We start from the raw sequence: 26,548 nt of genomic DNA, 5'->3' as shown, positions 1-26,548 counted from the left end.
CACCTTTTTAATTCAAAATTTGTCCATGTGTCCGCACGATTGATTGTTCTAATCTGAATTATTGTTCCAGGTTTACTTTCTGGATATGGAAAGCGTACGCACAGAATTGTTCTGCTCGATGTTACAGGCTTACAATTCCATAGGACCGTTGCTTACGAAAATGGAAAGCTTAGTGCTGGGAACTAGTACTGGTATATCACCGAGCATGCAGCTTTATTATGAGCAATGCGAATACGATTTGTTTACATCTTTTATCACGTACGTAAAATGTGCATTTTATGTGTATTCCATCAGCTCTTCCTTCATGCCGTTATAGCGCGATATACCTAGCGAAGTACCCAATTATAAACTGCTTTAGATGCATCATTCGAAATCTTGAAGTTTTAAACAAAATTCTTAACGGGCAAACCGCAGTCTTTCAAGTCGACGCGGTATTGTCTACATCCGAAGTTGTTCTCCGCCCGTCTGCTGGAGAGGTTTATAACATCATATTACACGATGTAAAAGATTTGCTGGAAAGGATGAAAGCAATTCCTCGGTGGATGAGTGGCACTTGCCTCGAGTGTAAACCGTGTAAAATGATTAACTCAAACGAGTATGTAGTATTCAGTTTTTTCGAGGACATAATGTCTATTCAGGTGAGAGAAGTGTTTTATTACTTCGAGACCAAGTAGTAGAAAATTGAGACTTTCGTGTACTTATTATATCATCTGTAAATTTATCTCTAATGTCTTAGACTGCATAAACCTCAATTCAATTATCGTGCAAACATTATTTCAGATTGTTAACGACTTGATAATATCAGTTCAAGATACGGCCCACAGATTGTCCGTAGAACTTTATCGTTACGTGCAAAAGTGGAGAAAGTACGGAAATCTGTGGAGGTACGATAAAAGTCAAACCTGCGAAAAGTTTGCTGCAAAAAATCCGACGTTGTTACAATACGATGAAAAATTCACGTTTTATGGTGCGATTGTCGACGAGGTGGATGTAATGACACCGTATTATGATATCAACAGTATTCGGTTAGTGCACCTTCCGAAAAAACTGTTCGACGCTTCGCAAATAGGTTAATTCATATTAGTTTTACCTGTTACAGCGTTAACATTAAGCCACTTTGCGAGGGCATTCGAGAGCATGGCAAAGAGTGGAAACAAATTTTGGGGAACCATCTGATCGCCGAGACTCAGGCCCATATGAAAGAATTTAAGGACAAAATGGCAAGTCTTCGATATGACGTTGAGCTAGTAATCAATGGATTAGAACGTTTCAAGCTAGTAATGCAAACTATTGCCGACATTAAGAAAATGTCTGTTCAAGCTGAAGTACAGTATTTGGAGTATCAGGTATGTATTCATCCGTACGGTTTTCTCTATAATACCTAGATGGCTGCAAGATTTCACGCTTATCAAAATTGGGACTTTATTTTTTAATTAGGAAAGATTCCGAACCTTGAGGATACATCACATAGAATTTAACGAGGAAGATGAGGAGCTATCGTACAAACTGCAACAAGAATGGGAGTCCCTATACCTCGGGGCCCTGTACAGAGGAACTACATTGGAAACTACCAAGGATAGGTTCTGTGAAATGACCAAAGAAGAAATCCGTGATTTTGCTGCAGAGTTCGTCAAGTTTTCAGACGATTTTGAAACATACGGTCCCGGTAGTGTTGGCGATGACTTGGACACAGGCATGAAGAAAATGGACGTGAGAAAGCATCAACGAACTACTTACATAAGTCAAACTATGGTTAGAAACAAGTCAGTTGAAATTCATTGATTTACAATTTCACAGGAATACGGAAAACTTATCGATTTCATGGAAGCAAAGCGAGTTGATCTCGTCAACGCTGAAATCCTTTTTGACTTACCACCAGCTGATTACTCTCGATTCCTCAAAGTAAAAAAAGATTACGAGGGAATGGAAATGATTTACAAACTGTACAAGGCTCAAAAAATTATGCGTGACGTATGGGCCAAGACTCTTTGGGTTAATTTAAATCCACATCAACTTATCGACGGCGTGGATCAGTTTATGAAAGAATTTAGGCGAATGCCACGCGCAGTCAGGATGCTAAACGTTGGTCAGGCGCTTGACAATTTAATGAAAGGGTTCAAAAATTCTGTCCCACTTTTCGTTGAGTTGAAAAATGAGGCAATGAGGGAACGCCATTGGTTGGAACTTATGGAGAAAACTGGGAAATATTTTGACATGTCTCCAGACAGGTATTTGCCATCTATTCATAAACTTTGGATTAAATTTCAATACTGGCTAATTTCCACCTGAGACCTAGTTTGTAGCTATACAAACTTTACTGCAGCAAATCAATCATGTGATCAGAAAGTTCTCATCTTAGGCGATGTTTACAGGTTTACTTTGGAAAATATGTTTGCCATGGATTTGGCAAAGTATCAGGATATCGCCGAAAGAATTGTGACAAATGCTGTGAAGGAGTTGGCTATCGAAAGAGGTGTAAAGGAAATTGTGGACGTATGGCGAACGATGGAATTTAACTTGGTGAGGCACTATATAGGTAAGCAGATAAATTCAATTCCAAATCCGAGGGGTACTCATTTGTATATTTATTATTAACAAATCTTCTAATTTGCAATGGTACGACTCAGGAAACGAAGATCGCGGGTTTATTTTGGGTCCATTGGACGAGCTTACCTTAGTTTTAGAGGACAATATGATGAACTTGCAAAGCATGTCAGCGTCTCAGTTTATTGGGCCGTTTTTGGGCATGGTACAAAAATGGGAAAAATCTATGGAAACAATTTCCGAAGTTGTTGAGGCTTGGCTAGACTTACAGCGAAAGTGGTTATACCTTGAAGGGATATTTGTTGGTGGTGACATCAGATTACAGCTTCCCGAAGAGGCAAGGAAGTTCGATGACATTGACAAAGCGTTCAGGCACGCCATGATAGACACTTCGAAGAGACTCAATGTTTTAGAATGTTGCATGATTCCAGGTAAGGGAGAAAATAACGTTTTTCTCTGCGCGGTTTATGTAATACGTCATTTTTCACATGTTAGGACGTAAGGAGGAATTTGAAGCGCTAAGTTTGGGTTTGGAAAAGTGTCAAAAATCATTGACCGAATATCTAAATAGTAAACGAGCTATTTTTCCGCGATTCAATTTCATCAGCGACGATGAGCTACTTGGTATACTAGGAAATAGCGATCCTTCAGCGATTCAAGAACACGTTGGAAAAATGTTCGACAACTTGGATAAGTTCAGGCTGACTGCCAATAATCAAGACAGAGTAATAGCGAGCGCTCTGATATCGGCTGAACGTGAAATAATGGAATTTAGAACGCCCGTTGCTGCCGAGGGCAAGATTGAGGAATGGATGGTTCTTGCACTTGCGGAAATGCGCAGGTCAAATAGGTATTTGACCAAAAAAGCTATATACAATTACGGAAAGGTGAGGCTTAACGACACCTGTGCCTGTGGTATTTCTTGATCACAGCCAGCTTATTGTCTTTGATCACACGTTACAGGTCAGAAGACCGAGAACAGAATGGATGCTGGATTTTCAGGGGATGATGATCCTTGCAGCAAATCAAATATGGTGGACCGCGGAAACTGAAAATGTATTCAAAAAGATCTTGATGGGCAAGAAGCGAGCGATGAAGGAGGTGAGGGCTGGAAAACTGCGATAAAATAATTCATATTCGTCCAATACAGTTCGAAGATTAACTTTGATATTGATGAGTTGCAGTATTTGCATCAACTCAATCAGCAGCTGGATGAGGTTGTAAAATTGATGGGTGGCGACACTCTGACTAATAACGACAGAAAGAAATTAGACACGGTATTAACAATCGACGTCCATATCAGAGACATCATTGACAACTTCGTCCGTGACAGTATAATGGATGCGATGGAGTTCGAATGGGAAAGTCAATTGAGGTACAATTCATCTCGAGTGATAAAAAAGTTTCACTTTGCGCATAAATAATGAGAACACGTATCGTGTTTATTGTTGCCGAAAAATCGTTTCTCGTGCTTACAGGTTCTACTGGGTACACGATTTGGACAATTTATGGGTAAACCAATGTACAGGCACATTTGAATACGGCTATGAATATATGGGACTCAACGGAAGACTGGTTGTCACGCCGCTGACAGATAGAATTTATCTAACAATTACACAAGCATTATCTATGCAGCTTGGCGGCGCACCGGCAGGTTTGTGTACACGTGACTGATTGAGCAAATTAAAAAAAGCAGTTGATGATCTCATTGTGTATTTTTTTATAGATTGTGTTGCTGATATAACTCACACCTGCTTTACTTTTAGGTCCCGCTGGAACGGGTAAAACAGAAACGACCAAGGATTTGGCCAAGGCTTTGGGTTTGATTTGTTTCGTAACGAATTGCGGCGAGGGAATGGATTACGTAGCCATTGGCAAGACTTTGGGTGGCCTAGCTCAGTGTGGCGCGTGGGGATGCTTCGACGAGTTTAACAGAATCGATATTTCCGTATTATCCGTCATCTCGACGCAATTGCAAACGATCCGATCAGCTTTGCAACTTAAAGTTCCTAAATTTATGGTCAGTACATTGGGCCGATTCTGAACCTGATTTATTTTACAAATATGCTGACGGTAATCAAAGATCCCGCGAGGCTTCGTCAACTCTCATGCAGTATATGAATTTTTCTTCCTACAGTTCGAAGGACAAGATATAGTATTGGATTCAAAAGTCGGAATATTCATTACCATGAATCCTGGATACGCGGGGCGAACTGAATTGCCGGAATCCATTAAGGCTTTATTCCGTCCCGTTGTCTGCATTGTCCCGGACAACGAAATGATATGTTTGATCAAACTCTTTTCTGCTGGTTTTTTGACTGCCAAAGTTCTAGCCAAGAAAATGACAGTGTTATACACACTGGCTCGTGAACAACTGAGCAAACAGACCCATTACGATTTTGGTCTTCGAGCTTTGAAGTCTGTACTCAATATGGCTGGGCAATTGAAAAGAACTTCTGACGACCTTTCGGAGGATGTTGTATTGATGAGAGCCCTCAGGGATATGAATTTACCGAAATTTATTTTTGACGATGTCCCACTGTTCTTAGGTTTAATTAAAGACTTGTTTCCCGGCTTGGCTTGCCCGAGGGTAGGATATCCGGATTTCAACGAGGCTGTTGAAAAGACGCTCGTTGAACATGGATACATCCTATTACCAGATCAGGTAACATGGCCCTTGGATATCGATATTTCGACTCCAATCAATTATTTTTTACAATTTGCAAGTTATCGATTCAACAAACGGAATTACAGATCGACAAAGTCGTACAAATGTACGAAGTTATGATGACCAGACACTCCACTATGATCGTTGGTCCAACTGGAGGCGGGAAAACTGTCGTAATAAAAACGTTGTGCAGAGCACAAACATACCTCGACAAACCAACAAAATTGTACATACTTAATCCAAAGGTAGTTCCAAATTTCAAACACTGCAAGTAACAGCTACCCGTCAATGGATTCGAGTCGAGATGCATATATGATCAATCATTCGCAGGCGTGTACGGTTATCGAGCTCTATGGGATCTTAGACCCTCTGACAAGAGATTGGACAGACGGTCTGCTTAGTAATATTTTTCGCGAAATTAATAAGCCATTGGATTCGGATAAAGACGAGCGGAAGTATATATTATTCGATGGAGACGTGGATGCTCTCTGGATCGAAAATATGAACTCTGTAATGGATGATAACAAAATATTGACTTTGGCGAATCAAGAGAGAATAAAATTGCAAAACCACTCTGCCTTGCTGTTTGAGGTATTGCACGATAATGGTCCATAATTTTGAAAAAGATTCGGCCGTCAAATAAATTCCAATGGCATTCACGCTACTCCCTACTTTTAAGGTGGGAGATTTGCAGTATGCGTCACCAGCTACGGTATCGAGAGCTGGAATGGTATATGTGGATCCTAAGAATTTAGGATATCAGCCGTACATGGATAAATGGATAAACTTGAGAAATCAATCCGAGCGAGAATTCTTCGCCGCCATGTGTGAAAAATATGTTCACGGGTCACTCAGGCTTATATTAGATGGAATAATCGACATGCAACAAGTTGTCCCTCTGAAGATGATCATACCTCAAACCAGGCTCAATATGGTAAGCGGCAAAAGCCTTCGTCACGGTCATTCGCGTAATTGGTTATAACGGCACAAACTTTTCGATTTTTTCTTAATTCTAATATCGTTTAGGTGACGCAATTGTGTTATATGGTGGACGGCTTGGCTCCTACTAAAGAAGAAGATGAGTTTTCTTTGAAACCACCCGTGGAATCATCAAACGCTGAAGAGGAAGAGGAACGAGCTGCTCACTTGGCACACCGAGATGAGTTATTGGAGGCAATTTACATTCAGTCATGTTACTGTTCATTTGGTGCTTCGTTAATCGCTGAAAGTAGGCTGGTTTACGATGAATACATGAAAAAAATATCAGGGATGATGCTGACCGACGACACACCCGAGAAACCGGCCACTTGCCGTAAGACTGGAACAATTTTCTTTTTGTTTCATGCAACGCCACTTGCGTTTTGGCTCACGGATTCCTTTGCACAGGGTACATACCTGCATTCTACCGTTCCCTGTTCGAATACGTACTGGACACTGAAAATCGTATTTGGAAACCGTGGAAATGGCTCGTACCTAGTTACATTCACGACAGGCAAAAGAATTTCAGTGAGATATTAGTTCCAACGATTGATACTCTGAGAACGACGTGGTTTGTTAAGTTGATGAACGGCCTGAAAAGACCCGTCGTTTTAGTCGGGGAAACTGGCACTTCGAAAACTGCTATAATACAAGAATTTTTGAGGGGATTAGATACTGATAAATTCGTAAGTTTGGTGTAATAAAATAGCCGGAAGCTTATACTTTGCTTCTTACAATCTCAGTTAGTATTTCTTTTCCACTTGTAAACTTTTCAACAGAATCAATTATTGATCAACTTTTCATCGCGAACTACTTCAATGGACGTACAAAGAATCATAGAATCCGCTGTGGAAAAGCGCACTAAAGACGTATATGGGCCTCCACCGGGAAAAAAATTAATCGTCTTTATCGATGATATGAACATGCCTTTAGTCGATACGTACGGGACTCAGCAGCCTATTGCTCTTCTCAAGCTCTTGTTCGAAAGAGGTGGACTTTACGATCGTGGAAAAGATCTCAATTGGAAGGTTCTCAGAGATATATGTATGTACACGTGTGTGGCAATCATTACATTTACGCTTAATGTTCGTCAACTTCACCAACGCAATTTCTAGGCTACTTAGCCGCCATGGGAAAAGCGGGTGGCGGTCGAAACGAAGTTGATCCACGATTCATCTCGATGTTTTCGGTTTACAACGTAACGTTCCCATCCGATGCGACTCTGACTCATATTTATTCGAGCATCTTGAACGGACACTTGGAAATATTCCCCGAGGAAGTCAAAGCAACAGGAAACACGTTAATCGATATTACATTGAATCTCTACCGGGTAACATGAGCCACAAATTAATCATCTCTCGTACCGCGTCCACTGACTGACCGGAATGATGCTAATTTTCAGATGGTCATCATAGAATTACCACCGACACCATCGAAATTTCACTACATCTTCAACCTACGTGACTTATCTAGAATTGTTTCTGGGTTGTTATTGACTCATCCAACGCTGTACACCTCTGCGACGCATTTCGTTAGAGTTTGGAGAAACGAATTCTACAGGGTTATTTGCGATCGATTGATCAATGCGGCGGTAAGACTACCTCAATATTTGGATTCCATGGGTAACCAATATTCGAAAAAGCGATGACGTTTGTTTGTCTATTCATAAGGATCAAGAGTTGATGCGTGATCATATTGAATCAGAAATTAGGGCGAGGTTCGAAGAAGCACCGGACGTGATTGACTACGCTTTACGAGATCCACTTTTATTCGGCGATTATAGAAATGCCTGCAACGAAGACGAGCCCAGACACTACGAGGATTTACTCGATTACGAAGCGATATACAGTCTTTTCATGGAGGTAGTATTTAATTATTAGATCATTACGGGAGCTCCAACATCGAACTGGGTCATAAAAACAAACTCTGTATTGTGTTGCTTTATAGATACTGGAAGATTACAATTCGCAAAAAATGCCGATTCGCATGGTTCTGTTTAATGATGCCCTAGAGCACCTAACTCGAGTGCATCGAGCCTTGCGGATGCATCGAGGTCACGTTTTAGTAATCGGAATTGGCGGAAGTGGAAAGCAAAGTATAATTCGGCTGGCGTCGTTCGCTGCTGGTTGTGAAATATTCGAAATCACGTTAAACCGTGGATATAACGAGACAAGTTTTCGAGAGGACATGAAGAGGATGTACAACATAGCAGGAGTTGAAAATAAAAAAGTGGTGTTTTTGTTCACTGCCCAACACGTGGCAGATGAGAGCTTTTTAGAACTGGTGAATAACATTTTAATGACAGGAGTTGTCCCTGCTCTGTTCACTGACGAGGAAAAAGATGCTATCGTCAACACCTGTAGGAATGTAGCCAACGAAGCTGGATACAGTATAACCAGGTGAATCCAGTCGAATCCCTCAACTACGACCCCGACGACAACATTTAATGATAACTACGATACTTTCATTCCGACAGGGAATCCGTGTGGTCATATTTTATTTCCACGAGCATAGCGAATTTGCGGTTGGCCTTGTCGATGAGTCCAGCTGGGGATGTTCTTCGTGGACGCTGCAGGAGTTATCCTGGACTCGTCAACAGCACAACCATAGATTGGCTGTTTCCTTGGCCCGAACAGGCCTTGTATGCCGTGGCCAATGTGGTTCTCAGAGACGTGAGTCATAACGGACTCGCTTGTGATGCGGAAGTATTGAAAGTTAATTATTTTTTTAGAATCCAAAAATTCCCGAAACCTACAGAGACTTGATCGTGCAACATGTTGTACACGTTCACATGTCAATTGGACAATATACCGCCGAATTTCTGACCAAACTGAGAAGAAGGAATTACGTTACGCCAAAACATTACCTCGACTTTATCAATACGTACTTGAATTTGTTGGGTGAAAAGAAGGAGTACATTATGGGTCAATGCAACCGTTTATCTGGAGGTAAGATTTGAGTAATCTCAAGAGAGTCTGTTAACGTTGAAGTCTGAGCGTTTATTAGTACGTAGTCATTAATTATTTACAGGACTGACTAAGATCGCCGAAGCTTCTGAAACGTTGGCGTCTTTGAACGCAATTCTTGCTGTGCAACGTGTAAAAGTTGCGGAGCAAACGAGAAATTGTGAGCAACTATTGTCGTCGATTGGTGAAAGTACCGATATAGCGATGGTAAAGAAGAGTTTAGGGATAGAAAAGCGAGCAGAAATTGAGGAGCAGAATAAACTTATTGCCAAGGAAACTGCGGAGGCAAAAGAAGTTTTAAGCGAGGCTCAGCCAGTTTTGGACGCTGCAAGATTAGCGCTAGCGGATTTAGATAAATCAGATATCACTGAAATCAGGTGAGTGGGTTTCAAGCTTTTCACCTGTATTTACATATTGTTGAATTAATCGATCAGAATCAATTTCCTTTGACCAGATCATTCGCAACGCCTCCAGAACCCGTGCAAGTCGTTTGTGAAGCCGTTGCAATAATTAGAGGAGTTAAGGAGATTTCGTGGAAAGGTGCTAAAGGAATGATGAGCGATCCCAGTTTCCTGCGAATTCTGCAGGAAATGAATTGTGACTTGATTACCGCGAAGCAGCAGCAGCTGGTCAAGCAACACCTGAAGAAGTCGAATAAAATGGAGCAGATGAAAACCATCAGCAAAGCTGGTTACGGTCTGTACAAATTTGTCATCGCTGTGTTGGACTATTGTGCCATATTCAAAGAGGTTCGTATACCCCGAATTCAAGCGACGACTGTCATGAATCTGATCGAAAACTATAATTGTAAAATATTTTTAAAAAATTACAGGTAAAGCCTAAGATCGACAAAGTCCAAATGTTGGAAGCGGAAGCGGAAAAGGCGCGAAAAGCCTTAGAAAAAGAGGAGAAGGAATTGAAGCGAATAGAAAAGCAATTGGAAGAATTAAATGCAAAGTACGATGTTGCAATGGTGGAAAGACAAAGGCTCCAAGAAGAAACGGATATCCTCCAGAGACGGCTGCTTGCGGCTGACAAATTAATTAGCGGATTGTCTTCTGAAAATGTCAGGTGGCAAAGAGACCTGGAAAATTTACGCGACGAGTTAGAAAAAATTATTGGCAACTGTCTTCTCTCAGCCAGTTTCCTCTCGTACAGTGGGCCATTCTCTTTCGAGTTTAGAATGCAGATGGTATACAAGGATTGGCAGGGCAGTATCTTAGAAAAAGATATACCCTTAACGCAACCGTACAAAATAGACTCACAACTGAGCAACGACGTCGAGATCAGTAGGTACGTTACTATTCCTTAGAAGGCAAATTGAAAGGGAATTTATGTTTGGGAGAACTATCTTGTAATAACGACACGATGTGCAATGATCATTTGGGTACTTCAGTTGGAATTCGCAAGGACTTCCTCCAGATGAACTGTCCGTTCAGAACGGCATACTCACAACGCGGGCATCCAGATTCCCGCTTTGCATAGATCCCCAACAGCAAGCGCTAAACTGGGTAAAAAAGAAGGAGGGGAAGAACAATTTGAAAATAGTTACGTTCAACGATGCAGACTTCATCAAGCAAGTTGAAATGGCCATCATGTACGGATTTCCAATTTTGTTCCAAGACGTAGACTACATAGATCCGGTCCTCGACAACGTGCTAATGAAGAATATAAGAAGTAATATTTGTTGAATCGTGATCTGCAGAAACCCATTTATACATCCACCGTACAACAATTGATTTTTCTTCCAGATGTACAAGGGCGAACCTTCATCGAACTCGGAGACAAGGAAGTAGACTATGATCCCAGGTTTAGACTGTATTTAACAACGAAAATTCCTAATCCGATGTTAAATCCAGCTATCTATGCGAAAGCTATGGTCATCAACTACATGGTGACTTTGTCGGTGAGTGCAGATACAAGCAGTAAACTTGAAAGAGATTATAGAGAACTTTTGTAAATTGTCGTCATTTTAAACAGGGTCTGGAAGATCAGCTGCTTTCCGTGGTCGTAAGGACCGAGCGCCCCGACATCGAAGAACAACGAGAAACGCTGATTGCAGAAACCAGTGAGAATAAAAATCTCCTGCAGCAATTAGAAGACAGTTTGTTGCGGGAAATTGCTACCAACCAGGGTAACATGCTGGACAATATGGACCTCGTCCAGACATTAGAGAACACAAAATCCAGCGCTGGCGAAGTGATGGCGAAGTTACTTTTGGCGGAGTTGACGACTGTCGATATCAACAAACTGCGGGAAGGATATCGTCCAGTTGCTAAAAGAGGCGCAATTCTATTCTTCGTCCTTGCAGATATGGCGGCTGTTAATTCCATGTATCAATATTCGCTGATCAGTTACTTAGAAGTGTTCATACATTCGTTGAAGAAAGCTATTCCTGATCCTACGCTCGCCAAACGGCTGAAAAATATCATCATTATGCTAACAAAAAATGTTTACGAATATGGATGCGTGGGAATATTTGAAAAGCACAAATTGTTGTACTCTTTTCAAATCACCACGCGTATACAGCAAAGCATCGACAAGATCAGTCAAACGGAACTTGATTTCTTCATCAAGGGTAACGTGGCATTGGAAAAGTCTCCCGTACCAAATCCGGCCAAGTGGTTACCAGCTTCCGGTTGGGAGGATGTTCTCAAGCTCGCAGCTGATTTTCCCGAAGTGTTTGGAGACGCACCAAAACAAATTACGACTAGAACCAGCGAATGGAAGCAGGTAATTAACGTCCATGGAGGAATGCAACGATCGAGACCCAATACGAATCATCCATCGGTATTTTCATTCTCATTCTTCGGTCCACAGTGGTATGATTCGGATAACCCGGAATCTATGGAATTTCCATGTGGATATTCGTCGACCTTGAGACCATTTGAAAAGCTTATGTTCATTCGCTGCTTCCGCATAGATCGGGTTTTTCGCGCTGTTATCAATTACATCAGCGAAATTATGGGCGAGGAGTATATAACACCACCGAATGTCAGTTTTGATCGAATATTTGAGCAAAGCACAGCCACCATGCCCGTTGTGTTTATCCTAAGCCCTGGATCCGATCCTACCTCGGAGTTAATGAAACTGGCCGAAAAGTATGGCTGTGGTGGTGGCAAATTTAGGTACTTATCGCTTGGACAAGGACAGGAAAAGGTTTGTTTAACTTTGATAATTAAATATTACATTACTTCTGGCTACTAAGGCATGAATGATTAAATTCGAAATTTAACCGTGAGGCCATTAGGAATGATACGAGCTCAGTGACGCTTCTTTTCAGAGTGCAGTGGAGTTTTTGCAAACTGCTGTGGCGAGAGGACAGTGGTTAATGCTACAGAACTGCCACTTACTTCTTAGCTTTATGAGGGATTTGGAAAAACACTTAGAAAATATCCGTAAGCCGCATCCAGACTTTCGACTTTGGCTTACCACAGATCCAACACCGGGTTTCCCGATTGGAATTTTACAACAGTCACTCAAAGGTAAGCAATTATGTATAGTTACAGGATTTTTCTTTGCGAAACTGGTAAGCATTCGTCAGCCGAAATTGTAACTTCCCCTTTGGCGAATGTATAATTCTGTATAATTTCGGAGCATCTAGCAAGCTTAAGAGGTCATTCAACGTTTCAGTTGTTACCGAACCGCCCAATGGCTTGAAGCTGAACCTACGGAATACATATTTGAAAATGCATCATCACGCCCTGGACGTGTGTGGCCATCATATCTACAAAGACCTGATTTACGTACTAGCGTTCTTTCATGCTGTAGTTCAGGTGAATTGAATACTTTTACCAGTAGCCGATTGTTCAAGAAATGCTATTTTGACTCTAGGATTGATATAGCAAACCGAAAGGGTATATAATTTGGGTATATTAATTATTAGTTTATTTTCCAGGAAAGACGAAAATATGACAAAATAGGCTGGAACATAAATTACGATTTCAACGAGTCGGATTTCAATGTGTGCACAATCATACTGGATACTTATTTGAGCAAAGTATTAAGTAAGAAGGAGAGCAGAATACCGTGGAACAGTTTGAAGTATTTAATTGGCGAGGTTTGTATTTAATGAATATAACAGAGCGTTGATTGACATTGTAATTTCGCATGCTTCAACTTATGAACTAACTTTACAATCACGATTAGGTGATGTACGGAGGCAGAGTAATCGATCATTACGATCGGCGGGTCGTGAAGATCTACATGGACGAATACTTCGGTGACTTCTTATTCGACACATTTCAACCGTTTCACTTTTACCACGATAGCGAAGTTGATTACGTGATACCCTCCAAAGGCGACAAGGATCATTACTTGGATTTTATCGAAGAATTACCGTTGGTCAATTCACCGGAAGTGTTTGGGTTACATCCAAATGCTGAAATCGGATATTTCACGCAAGCTACCAGAGATATGTGGAGAAATTTAATCGAATTGCAGCCGCAAACAGGTAATTAGACCCAAAAGCTGTTATTTTTTAATATCGTTGTGAGTTTATGGGAGAGAATAAGTTTTATCTAAAAAATAAGAACACGGGATACGAGTTTTAATGCGATTTTCAATCCTATTCTGCGATCCACTTACAGCCTGCTTGGTAAAAACGTGTAAGTCTGTTAAGTACATTCGCATGACATTTTTTTAGCAATTTATCAAAGCTTACATTTTGTTCTGCACAATATTTTAAATTTTTGGATCATTCACAGCTGAAAGTAGTACTGGCATCAGTAGGGACGATTTCATCGATAATGTGGCTAAGGATATTCTCGTAAAAATGCCGCCAGAGTATGATATGATAAAAGTGAAACGAAACTTCGGTTTGGCCATAACTCCGACTGCAATAGTACTATTCCAGGAACTTGAAAGATTCAATAAGTTGATAAGAATGATGACAACAACGCTGACTCAGCTCAGAAAGGTGATTTTAACGTCGCTTTTCAGACATGCATGTAAACCCAAAGCGCAATACTTCCCAAACTACTCTTAAATCTCGTTTTCAGGCTATTGCCGGTGAAATCGGTATGGATGCAGTACTGGACAGTGTTTCCATTGCACTTTTCAATGGGTTACTACCAGTAGAATGGACGAGGCTGGCGCCAGCGACAAATAAAAATTTAGCTGGATGGATGGATCATTTCGAAAAGAGAATGTCGCAGTACAGTACTTGGGTAAGATGTGTGCTTGTTTGAAATTCATCCTTGCCTTGCAGTCGTGTTTAGATTTTCAATTAAGTCCAACCATTCCTTGGACTCAAAGCTACACTGATCTGACTTTACCACATCATCGTTCAGGCTGGCTGCAACGAACCAGTTGTTATCTGGCTGGCAGGTTTGCACATCCCCGAAACATACCTGGCAGCTTTAGTGCAAATGGCATGTCGGAAAAACGCTTGGCCATTAGATCGGTCTCTAACTTATACAGCAGTTTCAAACTTTCGAGATGCTGCTGAAGTGGAGGAGAGACCAGATCAGGTCAGATCATTCATTAAGCGTACTGTATTACACTAATTGGATTATTCCCAATCTTCATCGCTAACGACTTATCTTCAGGGTTGCTATGTGCAAGGGTTGTATCTAGAAGGTGCGTGCTGGGACTCAGAAGGGCATTGCTTAAAACGTTCACATCCGAAAGTACTAATCGAAGAACTGCCAGTGCTCACTGTGATACCAATAGAGGCTCATCGATTGAAATTACAGGTAAATTCCTCTAAATATGTGTAATTGAGTAACAACTATGCGTTTTTGACCATGTGGGCAAAGTGATAACACATTATCCATACGCATTTGAACAAAAAAATGAGAAATCAAATCATCATTGAATATTTGTTTCACTTAGAACACGTTGAAAACGCCAGTATACACGACGTCGAACAGACGCAATGCTATGGGTGTTGGTTTGGTCTTTGAAGCAGACCTGGCAACTACAGAGCATATTTCACATTGGGTACTGCAGGGTGTATGTCTACTGCTGAACTCAGATTGACAATCTCGTGATTAAGTTTTCTTTAGAGGAGTTCGTCTGTACATATGCAAATATTAAATCTCAGAGACGGAGAGAATTTATTTTTACCTAAATGCATGTGGGAAATGTATCGCATGAATCTTTTACATGTAAGTATCCGTTCCATTTAAGCCGCAAGAAGAAATGCCGCACATACTTGCTTAGAATCAGTAAGTCATAATATTCTTTATACAGTTTTCGAATCTGTGTTATTAACTGAGCACAAAGTTTTATGCTTTTTTCGTTTTCAAGTACTGCAAACTAATCAACTCGAATTTGTTGATTCTCCTCACTTCGTAGTCAATATAAGGATAATGTAACATTGAACAAGTGATTACACAACATTACTGCAAACAACTGACTTTCATTGTCATCTTTTATCTCAGGAAAAAAAAGTAGGGGTATTTTTTTTCTTGATTTATTCGCTAAAAGATTTATGTTTTATTTGAGGTAAACAAAGATTGTAAAACGAACTGTCTACAAAATCTGTCAAAGACTGCCATTTCACCCAGCCATCATTGGCTAACTGCTCAGCGTTTTTAGCTTTGCCCACAAAGTGCGGGTCTACTATGAGCAAACTTATCTCCTTCGCACTGTAATGTATACCCATAATTCCCTTACTAGAGCAATCTCTATCCCCACCCATCATTATTGGACTGCCAAATTCTATGAAGTGTTGTTTTATAGCATCCGAATACTTCTTTAAATCTTTACCACTAGGTACATGTATAATTTTACTGGGAACTCCGTAACGCTGGTCGATGACGAGGCAGACCTTGAAATAAAATGAAGAAGAGACTAAATGAGAACATGCGGGGAAATACACGGAAATGTACAGTATTAGAATTTTCAAGAGAGTGGTAGCTTTATCAGAAAAAATTTGTTCTCACTTCAAAACTGCCGATCCAGTCTCGTGAGCCAAGAAAAAAGCTCTCCTTGTCTTCTAGACTAATAAGAATCTCTTGGATTTCCCTCAAACTAGGGACAGGCCTAGCAGTTTCCAAATTCTTTACAATCGACGAGATGATAGTTTGCAGAGTTCTGTATCCGCAGCCCCATCCCTGAATAATAATAATAATTTTATTAAGTTACATTAATTCAATGTTACGCTACTTTTATGAGGATTCATGCTTCGCTAAGCGTAGCAATCTCTGCTAACCAGACTGTTTCAGTCAGGTCTTGGAACTCCAGGAAGAAATATTAGTGCAGTGGAGTTCAGTTGAGAAAAATACTTCTCATATATTTAGATATTTCGTAAATGGACTATAAATCTGTAGCTCAAGACTAACAATAACTTTTTCCCTTGTTTACAATTGTATTACGCGGGCAGATATGAAAAACGTACTTTTTGTGCATATTTCACATAATATTTAACAACTTTTGAGATCATGTATGACTACGCGACAGATTCAAACATCTAAATTTTATTCACGATATTAAAAATTTATTCGGAACATACGCAGTAAAGATTTTAAGTCGCACAGGGAATTGCGAGACCATGATTCAATGTAAGTAAAAATCTGGTTATTTAACGTAATTGTACATCAATAATAATTGACGTAAGATATAATTGTATAATGAAGTAATGCAGATAATGAGTTTCAGTGATTAAATAATATTTAACAGTGCCATTAACCGTAGTGTAAGTTTCTAAAATATGTACACACGATCCCATTGGTCGTTTCAGATGAAATTACCCAATAGCGTGTCGGGTATTTGTTAACGTTTGCAATGTTGGAAGCTTTGGCTAGAAGTATTCGAGTAAACATAGGGGAATCAGAAACTCACGATTGTACCGCGTTCGAGAATGTTACTGAATAATAGTGTATCACGAGTAACTCGTGTGCAAAAACTTGATTAAATATGTTTACCCTGTCGTTTACGCCATCGCAGCCGTAATGCCAGTACTCGTATTCGCTCGTGACAAAAAAACTTTCACCGTTCGCCGGTTGTGACAAACCTAAATGCACGTTTTTCAACAAATGGTTCGAATAATCGCCAGCCATTTCAATTATTGTGAATGGTACACGCGAGATCAGCGGTAAAATGTGAAATAATTGCCTGTTATCTCTCTGAGTAATTTGAAAACCGAGCTGCCATGTTTATGAGCTGAGCAACGTAATCCAGCGTCACCTGACACTGACAGCGTTAAGTGCGTCACGACCCACGAATCAACGAACCGATAGCCATGTTGTTATAGTACCTATCCTATCTCGCGAATAATTTTTTTCTCCGAGATGTAATGACTTCTCGGCCAACAAGTATCGCGCTTTTTATACTCGCTGCAAAGTACACGGTATGGGGTTACTTCGCTTGGCGAATAATTCACAGCTCGTTGTACCGCTCAGAACCTGAAAAGTCGACATCCATCGCTGCTTCCAGATTATCGAATGGTGTAGTCTGCTACAGAGAACAAAATGGGCATTGAACATTTGGCCTAAGGTTGAAAAAACACTCGACACCACGATAAGTCGGGACCTTTGCTTAGCCTCATCACAGAGAGTTCATTTCTCCAGAATTATGACACTATCGGGAGTCATATAATCCGTAAGTTGATTAGAAAATAATTTCATTACGGTAAACACATTATGCGACTACATATTTTCTTTAACGTTTGACAAAGAGTTTGACAGCTCGAAAAATTTTGCATCTCTATCAATTTTCGGATCAACGTTTACTTTACTTGTAAAAAAATCCCTTAACGCGTATTTTCATTCGTTTTCTAACAGGGAATCTGTTTTCCGTTTATCAATTATACTCAACCTTTCGAACGCAACACTTATCATGGGATCTTAAAAAGGTTATGTTTATACTCGAAATCAATGCAAACTTCTACGCAGTATTTTAGAACTTCTTTGTTCTGTGAATAAATGTATCCAAAGAATTGATTTGCGATAACAAATTTTAGAGTCACATTGTTTATTGACAACAAATTTACCCTACATGAGTGTAATAATTAATCTAAAATTTGCGGTTCTATTCTTCGTTACTGTTTGCATACTTGACATCATTCTCAATATAAACCTATCAGATGATTCATCTGCTGCTTAAGTTGTGATTGGAACAGTTTATTTTTAAATTTATTATGTATTTAGTAAGCAATTTCTTTTGTCTTTCAGAATTCCACCTACGTATTCAATGGGAAACTGTTATGCCTAAAATTTGTATAGAGTCTTTCATTGTGTAAGAAAACAATGTATGGTAACGTAGAATTGGAAACCGTGTCTGAGGTACACTTTCGACGATTACTCGGCACTACGATAGATCCAAACATTAGTTTGGCTATGGGAGAGGAAGATTACTTTTGTAAATTGATTTTATATAAGGAAATTGCAGATTCCAGGTAACTTGTACAGTATTTTAAAATGACGAAATCAAAATAGTTTTATGACAATAAGCCTTCAAGAGCCGAGTCGACCAACAAAACTACATTTCTTACCATTGCTCTAAGGCAACATTTTATTTTCAGAGTGAGAATATGGGACGTTGTAATACTCATTCCAAATTTGATATTTCTCATATTCATCGCTGCAAGATTTAATAGAGCTAGGCTTAAGTTGCGTGCAACTAGCAGTCCAATATACTTAGCATTTTATGGTCTTGTAAGTAACTTTATGAAATTTTACAGCCTCAGAAATTTGTTTCGGTTTTATTAAACCAACGTTATTTTCAATACTCAACAGGTTGTAAGTAATATCCTAATCTCAGTAATACGCTGTGTCGTATCAATGACTGTTAACGCAGCAGCAACTGTAGGTGGTTTAGCAGATAAGATTCTATGGGTTACGGTCAGATTCTTCCTACTATCTACAGAAATGAGTGTGGTTATATTCGGCTTAGCTTTCGGTGAGTCGACGCTAATTTCCGCAAAGCAAAAATGTCCATCTTTATTACATATATTTTTATATCAATGTTAATTAACGTTTACTTTTTCAGGACACTTAGACAGTCGCTCTAGTATTCGGAGAGTTTTGCTGGCTACATCTTTTATAGCACTAGCATTCACGATAACTCAAGGTACACTGGAATTGGTTTTACCTGATGACACATTTGAAATACCGAGCAGAAAATTTTATCTTTTCGGTCATGGAGGAATGATGTTCTGGTTCTGCAGCAGTCTTGTGTTCACAACGGTATGAAAAGTTTAAACTGCAGATTGTGCTATACTAAAACTTGACCCAATTTTTTGAAATCTTCTTTACAGATATACTTTCTTATATTAATACTGCCACGAACAAGATTGCGGGATAGACTTGCTTTGCCTAGTAAGTATCTCACTTTAATAATTTACCCTTAACTTGGAAACTCCACTTGCAATACACTAAACCCTCAAGAATACCGATTATATATGTATTAGTCTATTCATTACCTTATGGCATTTCACTTTAGCTAAAAGAAGTTTTTACGTCTACGCGGGTATCTTGGCTTTTGTCGATTTACTACAATCGATAGGAGCAGGTCTGTTGAACTATATGCAGGCTCCTGAAGGGCTTTGTATAGTTGACATCACTGCTGCGCTGTACTTGACTCTATTCACACCATTGGTCTACCACACATTCTTGTCAGAATTGTTTGGGTATGTTATGAGCTTTTCTTTTCAATTGCATAAACATCCATACGGCATTATGCTCTTAACAATCAAATAAATGACTGATTTGAATAATAGCGCAAAAAGTCCCTTGTGTAATGCTTCTGATTTTTATTTATAGCGTCTCCCAGCCAACTCTAATGTTCTCGTACAAGGCACAAGTTGATGATGCTATGGACGAAGATACGGTTTCATTACCTCATCAACAGAGTTTTTCTTCATTGAAAACTGACAGCGACTACATATATCAGGTCCATACTCCATTTATTCATATGCCGCTATTCGACTCAACGCTATCGAAATCTTCTTCCATTTCTAAACATAGATCAAATTACTCATTAGCGGCTGGGCAGGTTCTTGTAAAAAATTGGTCGGGTAAATCTATTTCTCAGATTGAATTAAATGCTGGTTCAACCTCTAAAGGACTCGATGAACGTCAACGTGCTCTGAAAACTGGGTACAAAAGCAGTCTCACATTTCCAAAGTTAAAATACTCACCACTGAGTACGCCCAATTTGAATGTCTGTCATTCAGCATTGGATTTAAAGTCGGATTCGAAAAACCATCAAGACGTAACCAGTGTTTCAAATTACACGCTTTCTCCAACAGCCAGTAATTTAATTTATTCACCGGAATGTCGCGATAGTAATGTCAACTTGTTTTCACCATCGAATGACAATGATCTTGAAAATTTTCCTACCGAAACTAAATCTACTGCCAACATTACATCGGTTGCGCTAGCGTCCGAAACTGTTGATTATTCTCGTCCGAAATCTGAAATATTCAAGAGCAGAGGACTTCCTGCTTACCAATTCTTTGAACAAGATGCTGTAGTTAATTCTAGATCATCAGTCAGCAGTGAAATGTTGGGATTCGATAATGCTGATTCTGTGTTACATTCTGGAAAACTACAGAAACGTAGCTCCAACATGTTTAGAAATTATGTGGGTAATTTGTCAGAATCGAATTTGTTGCTACGCAAGGATAAAAAACCAATGTCCATTAACGTCCCATCAACCAGTATAAATACAGCGTTATTAAACGATGAAGAATTTACAAACTTGGATCAGATGAAACCGTCTACAAGTGGTTCGAAAATTAAATCGTTGAATACCAGTTCAAAGTCATTAGGGCAAACGAAAAGCACAACTAGTGTTTTGAGTATAGGTAATGAAGGAAATTTAAAAAAATTTTCACCACACAAACAGAGCAGTTTCAAAGATCAAAATTTTTCAATTCTGCATTTGAACCCAGTGAAATTAGAAACTGCATCAATTCCTGATTCACAAACGTTGGTAGAAGATTCAGAAATAAGTTCCTTTGCTTCTGCACAATCCCAGAATACTGATTTATCCTTTTTTTCCGCGAATAACTCATTCGACAATACCACCAGTGATGTGAAAATTTCCAACTCGTCATTACAAAATTCTAAATCGACAACATCTTACAGTTTTAATAACTCTGATGATAATTCCAAAAACTCAACCAGCTTAAGCGATTATCTGAAATTATTCAATGCCCCGCCAAAACATACAGATTAATAGTCTCCTTTGTATAGTGGCTATTAAATGTTGCGCAATCTTCAAGTCTTGTAAATATATCATTATTCAACGTACACATTGCTTTGGTTATGTTCCTATGGTTTTAATTAAACTTGTATATAACATAATTATTATACTCAATGCCTAACTGAAGTAAGCATGAATTTTTCTATGAAAATCAGGTACTAGTGATGGTTGATGGTTGTATTATTTTTAAAAAATATGCACAGTTTGGTAGAGTAAGAGTATATAATGCGGTAAAGAATCGTTTTTTACTGACTTTGGATTTGGGGTGTGAATTGTAAATAATCGAATGAATGTTGACTTATAAGAAGGCAACCTATTGTACTATATTTCACAGCCCAGATAAAAATGATTAGATGCACAACTCTCTGCTAGTGATCAAATATTTTTTATTACAATTGTATTTAGATTTAGCATGCGACGTTCATTTTATTAAACGTATTATTGTAGCTATCATTCTCGTTTTATTAATTCACACTAATTTTATATTAAACAAACATTAACATTTGAACTTTTAACCCATTTCTCAAATCAAACAGGTAAGAAACAGGTTTCGAAAGATTAGAAAGAAATTTGGCATGCTTTGCTTTAGTAAAAATAACATTCCTTCAGAATCAAATGGACCAGTAATGCTTAATCAGGCTACTAATGTCACAAAAAATGGGACGAGTCTCTTCGTAATGAAAACAATCACAAGCTCATTTTATAGTTTCGTCTTTGCTTTTTTTTAAATACCCGTAAACTTATTTTGCCAGACATTGTACTATATCTGCATACAGTCAAATACGTTTGATCATTTTCACAAACGAAAAAGAAACTGATCGTGATGTTTACGAAACAGCGTCATTTCCTTTTAAATCTGATTCTTGAACTGAGGTAGTAACAAGTGGTATAAATATATCGATAAACACACTGTAATAGCGGCCTAATCCTAGATAGATATTTACAGATGCTCGATGTATTTTTTTCCGCTGACCATTCGATTTCGTATAGTTGTTTTTCTCACGTTATAAGGATGCTGAATATTGCTCAGGGATTAGCGTTTGTGAAATTGACGGGATATTTTTCAAAACTGTTGAATTCGCCTTGATTGATTCCAAAGCAGAATATTCTTCTGTTTGCAGAACAACAGTGTTTATGATTCAACTCAATTTGACACTGGTGCTACCCCGGTGAATCCGTTGTACGCTGCTTCCTTGCAAAGTCCAGACAGCATAACGGGGTACAGTATAGATAGTCAAGATGCTCACACCCATAACAACGGCTATCAACAATAAAAGTACGTTTTAATATGTAAGGAGCGTAAGAATTGCTGATAAAGTCTTTACCTTGAGACTATAATTTTGACGTATCAGAGTGATGAGTTGGAATTATAGACAGAAATAATCTTTCATGTCATAGTGTATAATTGTAGGACAAATTTGTACCATATTTTGTTTGGATGAACAAACAAATTTCCTACGATATTTATACTTTTGCTGTTATTGATAACAAAAATTGTATTTTTTGTCTAAGCTGTGGAAGAAACCTCGGCGTGTTTTTGTTTTCTATTTTTAACTAAACTTAAATTTTTTGTAACACTTAGCAGTGATTTGCTGCTATCGTTGCTGGGACAAAAGAACAAAGTGTCGAGTTACTACCTTGGTCGAATTAAGTGCGGATAATTTTACCCTCTATCTGCTTCTATATTCTTGAACTAACAATAAGGATGCACAAATAACATTCTGCCAAAGTGCATTGGTAAGCTGCTGTTTCTTATTTGAACTACCGAGTACTTGTGGTTGAAGTATGAAAGATTCGCACAAGATTCTCACATTCAAAAATTACGTGCATCGTACTTCAAGTCTATCCATGATTCTTTGATATTAAATTGTTAGCTATAAACCAATGCTTTATGAGTATTAATTGTTCTGAGATTTTTTTCCCTCTGCAAGGAATCTAGTCGTTAGTCAAGTGACTGAAGTAATGCATAACTGGATCTTTTACTGTATAGAACTTACAGAATGTACTAGAGTGTAAATATGGAAAAAGATTTTGATTTCTGATTAAACAGTAGAATATGAATTTCGATTTGAATTGATTGTTCAGTGATAGTACACTTCAAATACATATTTGTATATATATATGTACACAGTTTATTTGGTAACGTTGATGATATATAAGTATAATATCTTTCTAAGAATACTTTATTCTGCAACCATTGCTTTGTTTAGAATTTATGAGTTGACGTTTACTGGGGTGAACAAATGTAAGTTTTAGTTTAAGATGCTATTAATATTTCTATTTTAGGTATTACAATGGTTCTCAGGCAACTTCAAACAATTGTATAAGGTGAATGCACCGGTTATCGTCACTGAATCAGTAACTGGTAGACATGCGTTAGGATATATCTACAAGTAAGTCGTCTGCCCATGTATTTGAAGAGCACTGTTGATTACTAGTTCGGTAACAGGTATTAGTGCGTTACCCCTGATAAGTGATTATATTGACTGTGGAAATAGCACTAGACTATGTACTCGATATAGTTATCGGCAGGTTATATTCATCTTCAATCGTGCTTTCAATTTGTTTTCAAATTATGCGGTTCTGCTCTAGCTCTAACTTCGGGGAACTATAGGATTGAGGAATTATTTCGGTGTTTCATTGTTAAATCCTTACAGACAAAAATTATCGATCGTGTAAAAATACAATCGTTAACTATTGAAAAGTGTTCAAAAACTGTTCAAATGCTGTTTTAGAATAGTTATTTCTCGGTTTTACACATTTTATGTAAATCTAAGTTTGGATTAAGTTGGAGATTCACGAATCAGGAGTGCAAGTTGTGAATGCAAAAAGCAACGAATAAAAAACGATTATATAGATGAATACATTTTTATTGAAGATCTTACTGGTCAGATCTGATTAAATGCGAATGATTCTATCATGTTATAATAAAGCTCAATTGCAATTGTAGCATGATTTTGAGTGAAAGAGATATTACTTGAGATTATGGGTATACGAAAGTATACCACATATATATACACCAAATACATGTATGTATGAAAGTGGTTGAAATTTCACCTTTTTATGTTAGAAAATGATAGAGTTAAGAAATATTTAGTTAGAATATTCATTATAAAAACTAATCAGATATGTACATGAAATAGACATCACACGTAATTGCCAAACCGTGGGGTGAAGTACTAAAAGATAATGAAAATACAAACATATAACATAAGGCATAAGAATAATGACTTTTCTTAAATACAATCCAATTTTCAAATATCATCGAATTCGGAATTATACTTGAATGTATACATGGTATGAACAATTAATACATGACGCATGTACTAATAGTCAATACAAATTATGATACCTATTGCATACAACGGATGTGTAAGAATACCGTGAAATTCTAAAGGCTAATCCTGAAGTCAGTAATCTACGAACTGTTGCAAAATGGTGTGGGAATCGAAATATAGTAATATACGACGTTTTATTACCGATTAATTACCCAGCCCATCCAAAAATTTTATGTCCGTGAACTAGTGAATAAGACAGTCCTATCATTAGCTTAGAAACCATATTATATTACTCAGAATATATGTAAGAATTTAGATTCAGAAACTACCACCAGGATTGTAATACACATAAGTCACACGGCGATATTCCTTGTTTTCAGTCTCACCGGATCAAATTCATTAGCGTGGTTTACTGATTTCTTCAAAAACAAGTTATATGTAAAGGTCAAAACATCGCAACATGATGAAAATTTATTTGCAATAGGTTCATCCTCGTTGAGTTCCAAAAGTTTAATATATGTTTTTACAATTATTAAATGCTTCGTAACTTGTAACAATGTGAGAAATCCCAGCTAATCGTAAGATAAATTGTGCAGGTTGGGATATCACAGCGCGAGGTCTCGAGGTTTTCAATGATCGTGTTATTTTGCATTTTTAAATGTGTACAATGTAATGATAGAAATGTTAAATGAATTCTAAAACTCGATATCTTCTATGCATGCTATTTTCCTACTTTTGCAATCAACCCGATTATTAATTGTAATCTGATTGAATAGTGAGATATGAAAATAATTGAAGGTGTATAATTCAACCATAAATCACAAACGTGATTATATTTGAGTGATCTTCGGTGTACTGTGAACTATACTAAAAGAATCCATCCATTCTGTACATATAATATATAATATGATGTATACTTTACTGTGAATTCGTAACCTTCATGATATACCCTCATATTTCAACACATGAAACTCAGATATGTAAGTTGAGTATTCATTGATTATAAGTTGCCCTTCTATGTAGAATAATGTTCAGTTATTCTTGCTATGTATTTGACTATATTATAAACCCTCCGTGTGAACAATGTTTCTTACACCTTTTGTCTGCACACGTTTTAAAAGTATTCTATGCTTTCAAAAAATTGGAAAATGATTCAGGGCTTCTTCTCAGTGTTAATTCATTATCTATAAGTTTGCAGAATTTTTGATTCAGGTTACGATCGTTTCCTGTACAAACACGTATTATCATACAACTAAATATGATTTCGATCACAGCATGCATTTTTATGAAGAGATCAATAAATTGCGTTTCATGATTCTGGACAAATTATCACGAGAGATTTCCGACATCATTAATGCAAAACAACGTACATAGCAATTGCTTCATCAAATTAGTCTCCGAAAAATCATGGAGAAGCTTGTTTCTAAAACCAAAAGTTTTTGGCTCACGAGATTGGTAAGAAAAAAGACTAACCCCTTTGGATTCTGTCAGTCAAAAACTTGTCGATGATGAATATTGATGAAATTGTCGATTTCTGAGTTACCAATGGTCCAATTTGTCAGGTGAAGGTCATACCAATCAAATCTACGATCAAAAGTTTCAAGTCGGAAAATTGGCAAAAAAGTAAGACTGACCCCTTTGCATTTTTGGCGAAAATTTTCGTGATTCTGAAAAGTGCTGGAATAAAGTCTTCTAAGGACTATTCCGACGTAATTTTGCGAGAAAAATCGATTGGGCGCAGTCCCAATACGCTGCGATCAACGCAACACAAGTTACAGGCAAAAAACGAGAACCTGTGTTTAAGACATTTTTCTGCAGGTGCCTTTTCGCTCGCCATTTCTCTCCTGTTCGTCCTACGCTCTTTTCGCTGCGATTTCTGAGTTCCTGAGGGTCCAATTGGTCGGATAAGGGTCATTTAAATCGAATCTGAGACCAAAAGTTTTTTGCCCAAAAAAAAA

The 26,548-nt window shown here is 38.3% G+C and overlaps 4 protein-coding genes across 9 annotated transcripts; 3 read left to right on the top strand and 1 right to left on the bottom strand.

Moving 5' to 3' along the window:
* Window positions 1-581: 581 nt before the first annotated feature.
* Window positions 582-14,532, top strand: LOC124175931 (dynein axonemal heavy chain 10). The gene is made up of 39 exons (XM_046556582.1): window positions 582-638; window positions 781-1,025; window positions 1,100-1,346; window positions 1,438-1,710; window positions 1,798-2,228; window positions 2,373-2,536; window positions 2,628-2,975; window positions 3,040-3,436; window positions 3,522-3,645; window positions 3,729-3,919; window positions 4,023-4,198; window positions 4,311-4,564; window positions 4,682-5,209; window positions 5,299-5,457; window positions 5,543-5,803; window positions 5,892-6,146; window positions 6,239-6,524; window positions 6,599-6,876; window positions 6,970-7,234; window positions 7,306-7,520; window positions 7,593-7,781; window positions 7,861-8,052; window positions 8,138-8,589; window positions 8,667-8,862; window positions 8,922-9,138; window positions 9,221-9,533; window positions 9,611-9,905; window positions 9,989-10,449; window positions 10,553-10,833; window positions 10,908-11,062; window positions 11,137-11,889; window positions 11,977-12,315; window positions 12,440-12,641; window positions 12,790-12,932; window positions 13,055-13,216; window positions 13,306-13,609; window positions 13,863-14,074; window positions 14,157-14,324; window positions 14,413-14,532. The coding sequence occupies exons 1-39, from the start codon at window positions 627-629 to the stop codon at window positions 14,419-14,421; spliced, it is 10,152 nt and encodes a 3,383-aa protein (XP_046412538.1). The 5' UTR covers window positions 582-626; the 3' UTR covers window positions 14,422-14,532.
* Window positions 14,357-15,423, top strand: LOC124175965 (dynein axonemal heavy chain 10-like). Its single transcript, XM_046556667.1, has 3 exons — window positions 14,357-14,627; window positions 14,706-14,852; window positions 14,992-15,423. The coding sequence occupies exons 1-3, from the start codon at window positions 14,526-14,528 to the stop codon at window positions 15,136-15,138; spliced, it is 396 nt and encodes a 131-aa protein (XP_046412623.1). The 5' UTR covers window positions 14,357-14,525; the 3' UTR covers window positions 15,139-15,423.
* Window positions 15,424-15,569: 146 nt separating this feature from the next.
* On the bottom strand, window positions 15,570-17,162 carry LOC124175956 (ufm1-specific protease 1). 2 transcript variants are annotated; one of them, XM_046556645.1, is made up of 3 exons: window positions 17,028-17,162; window positions 16,047-16,217; window positions 15,570-15,931 (listed from the first exon to the last, which is right to left on the bottom strand). In XM_046556645.1, exons 1-3 carry the CDS (start codon window positions 17,160-17,162, stop codon window positions 15,575-15,577), a joined length of 663 nt encoding a protein of 220 aa, XP_046412601.1. In that variant the 3' UTR covers window positions 15,570-15,574. The 2 variants fall into 2 exon arrangements, with proteins under 2 accessions (XP_046412601.1, XP_046412609.1); XM_046556653.1 differs by lacking the exon at window positions 17,028-17,162 and adding an exon at window positions 16,502-16,590.
* LOC124175935 (transmembrane protein adipocyte-associated 1 homolog) lies at window positions 16,527-25,609 on the top strand. 5 transcript variants are annotated; one of them, XM_046556625.1, is made up of 10 exons: window positions 17,310-17,703; window positions 18,276-18,499; window positions 18,608-18,758; window positions 18,840-19,002; window positions 19,093-19,289; window positions 19,361-19,421; window positions 19,546-19,732; window positions 19,866-19,995; window positions 22,434-22,588; window positions 22,895-25,609. In XM_046556625.1, the coding sequence occupies exons 2-9, from the start codon at window positions 18,351-18,353 to the stop codon at window positions 22,584-22,586; spliced, it is 1,191 nt and encodes a 396-aa protein (XP_046412581.1). In that variant the 5' UTR covers window positions 17,310-17,703; window positions 18,276-18,350; the 3' UTR covers window positions 22,587-22,588; window positions 22,895-25,609. The 5 variants fall into 5 exon arrangements, with proteins under 5 accessions (XP_046412552.1, XP_046412581.1, XP_046412589.1 ...); XM_046556596.1 differs by lacking the exons at window positions 22,434-22,588; window positions 22,895-25,609 and adding an exon at window positions 16,527-16,664 and having other exon boundaries at window positions 17,539-17,703; window positions 19,866-21,982; XM_046556633.1 differs by having other exon boundaries at window positions 17,318-17,703; window positions 18,626-18,758; window positions 22,434-25,609.
* The last annotated feature ends 939 nt before the right edge of the window (window positions 25,610-26,548 follow it).

This window comes from Neodiprion fabricii, chromosome 1, assembly GCF_021155785.1.
Source record: "Neodiprion fabricii isolate iyNeoFabr1 chromosome 1, iyNeoFabr1.1, whole genome shotgun sequence".
Lineage (NCBI taxonomy): Eukaryota > Metazoa > Arthropoda > Insecta > Hymenoptera > Diprionidae > Neodiprion > Neodiprion fabricii.
The sequence above is the reverse complement of the archived record's forward strand: the minus strand, read 5'-3'. Positions and strand labels throughout refer to the sequence as shown.

What these genes read in the sequence shown, in the direction of transcription:
- LOC124175931 (XM_046556582.1), top strand. An exon ending in GCTAATGAAGAATATAAGAA is followed by an intron (nt 10,834 to 10,907) that starts GTAATATTTGTT and finishes TTTTTCTTCCAG; the next exon opens with ATGTACAAGGGCGAACCTTC. An exon ending in ACTACATGGTGACTTTGTCG is followed by an intron (nt 11,063 to 11,136) that starts GTGAGTGCAGAT and finishes CATTTTAAACAG; the next exon opens with GGTCTGGAAGATCAGCTGCT.
- LOC124175965 (XM_046556667.1), top strand. Translation starts at nt 14,526, where the DNA reads ATGGCATGTCGGAAAAACGCTTGGCCATTAGATCGGTCTCTAACTTAT. An exon ending in TGGAGGAGAGACCAGATCAG is followed by an intron (nt 14,628 to 14,705) that starts GTCAGATCATTC and finishes ACTTATCTTCAG; the next exon opens with GGTTGCTATGTGCAAGGGTT. An exon ending in CTCATCGATTGAAATTACAG is followed by an intron (nt 14,853 to 14,991) that starts GTAAATTCCTCT and finishes TGTTTCACTTAG; the next exon opens with AACACGTTGAAAACGCCAGT.
- LOC124175956 (XM_046556645.1), bottom strand. Translation starts at nt 17,162, where the DNA reads ATGGCTGGCGATTATTCGAACCATTTGTTGAAAAACGTGCATTTAGGT. An exon ending in GCGATGGCGTAAACGACAGG is followed by an intron (nt 16,218 to 17,027) that starts GTAAACATATTT and finishes ATTATTATTCAG; the next exon opens with GGATGGGGCTGCGGATACAG. An exon ending in ACTGGATCGGCAGTTTTGAA is followed by an intron (nt 15,932 to 16,046) that starts GTGAGAACAAAT and finishes TTTTATTTCAAG; the next exon opens with GTCTGCCTCGTCATCGACCA.
- LOC124175935 (XM_046556596.1), top strand. Translation starts at nt 18,351, where the DNA reads ATGTATGGTAACGTAGAATTGGAAACCGTGTCTGAGGTACACTTTCGA. An exon ending in ACTTAGCATTTTATGGTCTT is followed by an intron (nt 18,759 to 18,839) that starts GTAAGTAACTTT and finishes AATACTCAACAG; the next exon opens with GTTGTAAGTAATATCCTAAT. An exon ending in TTCTTGTCAGAATTGTTTGG is followed by an intron (nt 19,733 to 19,865) that starts GTATGTTATGAG and finishes TTTTATTTATAG; the next exon opens with CGTCTCCCAGCCAACTCTAA.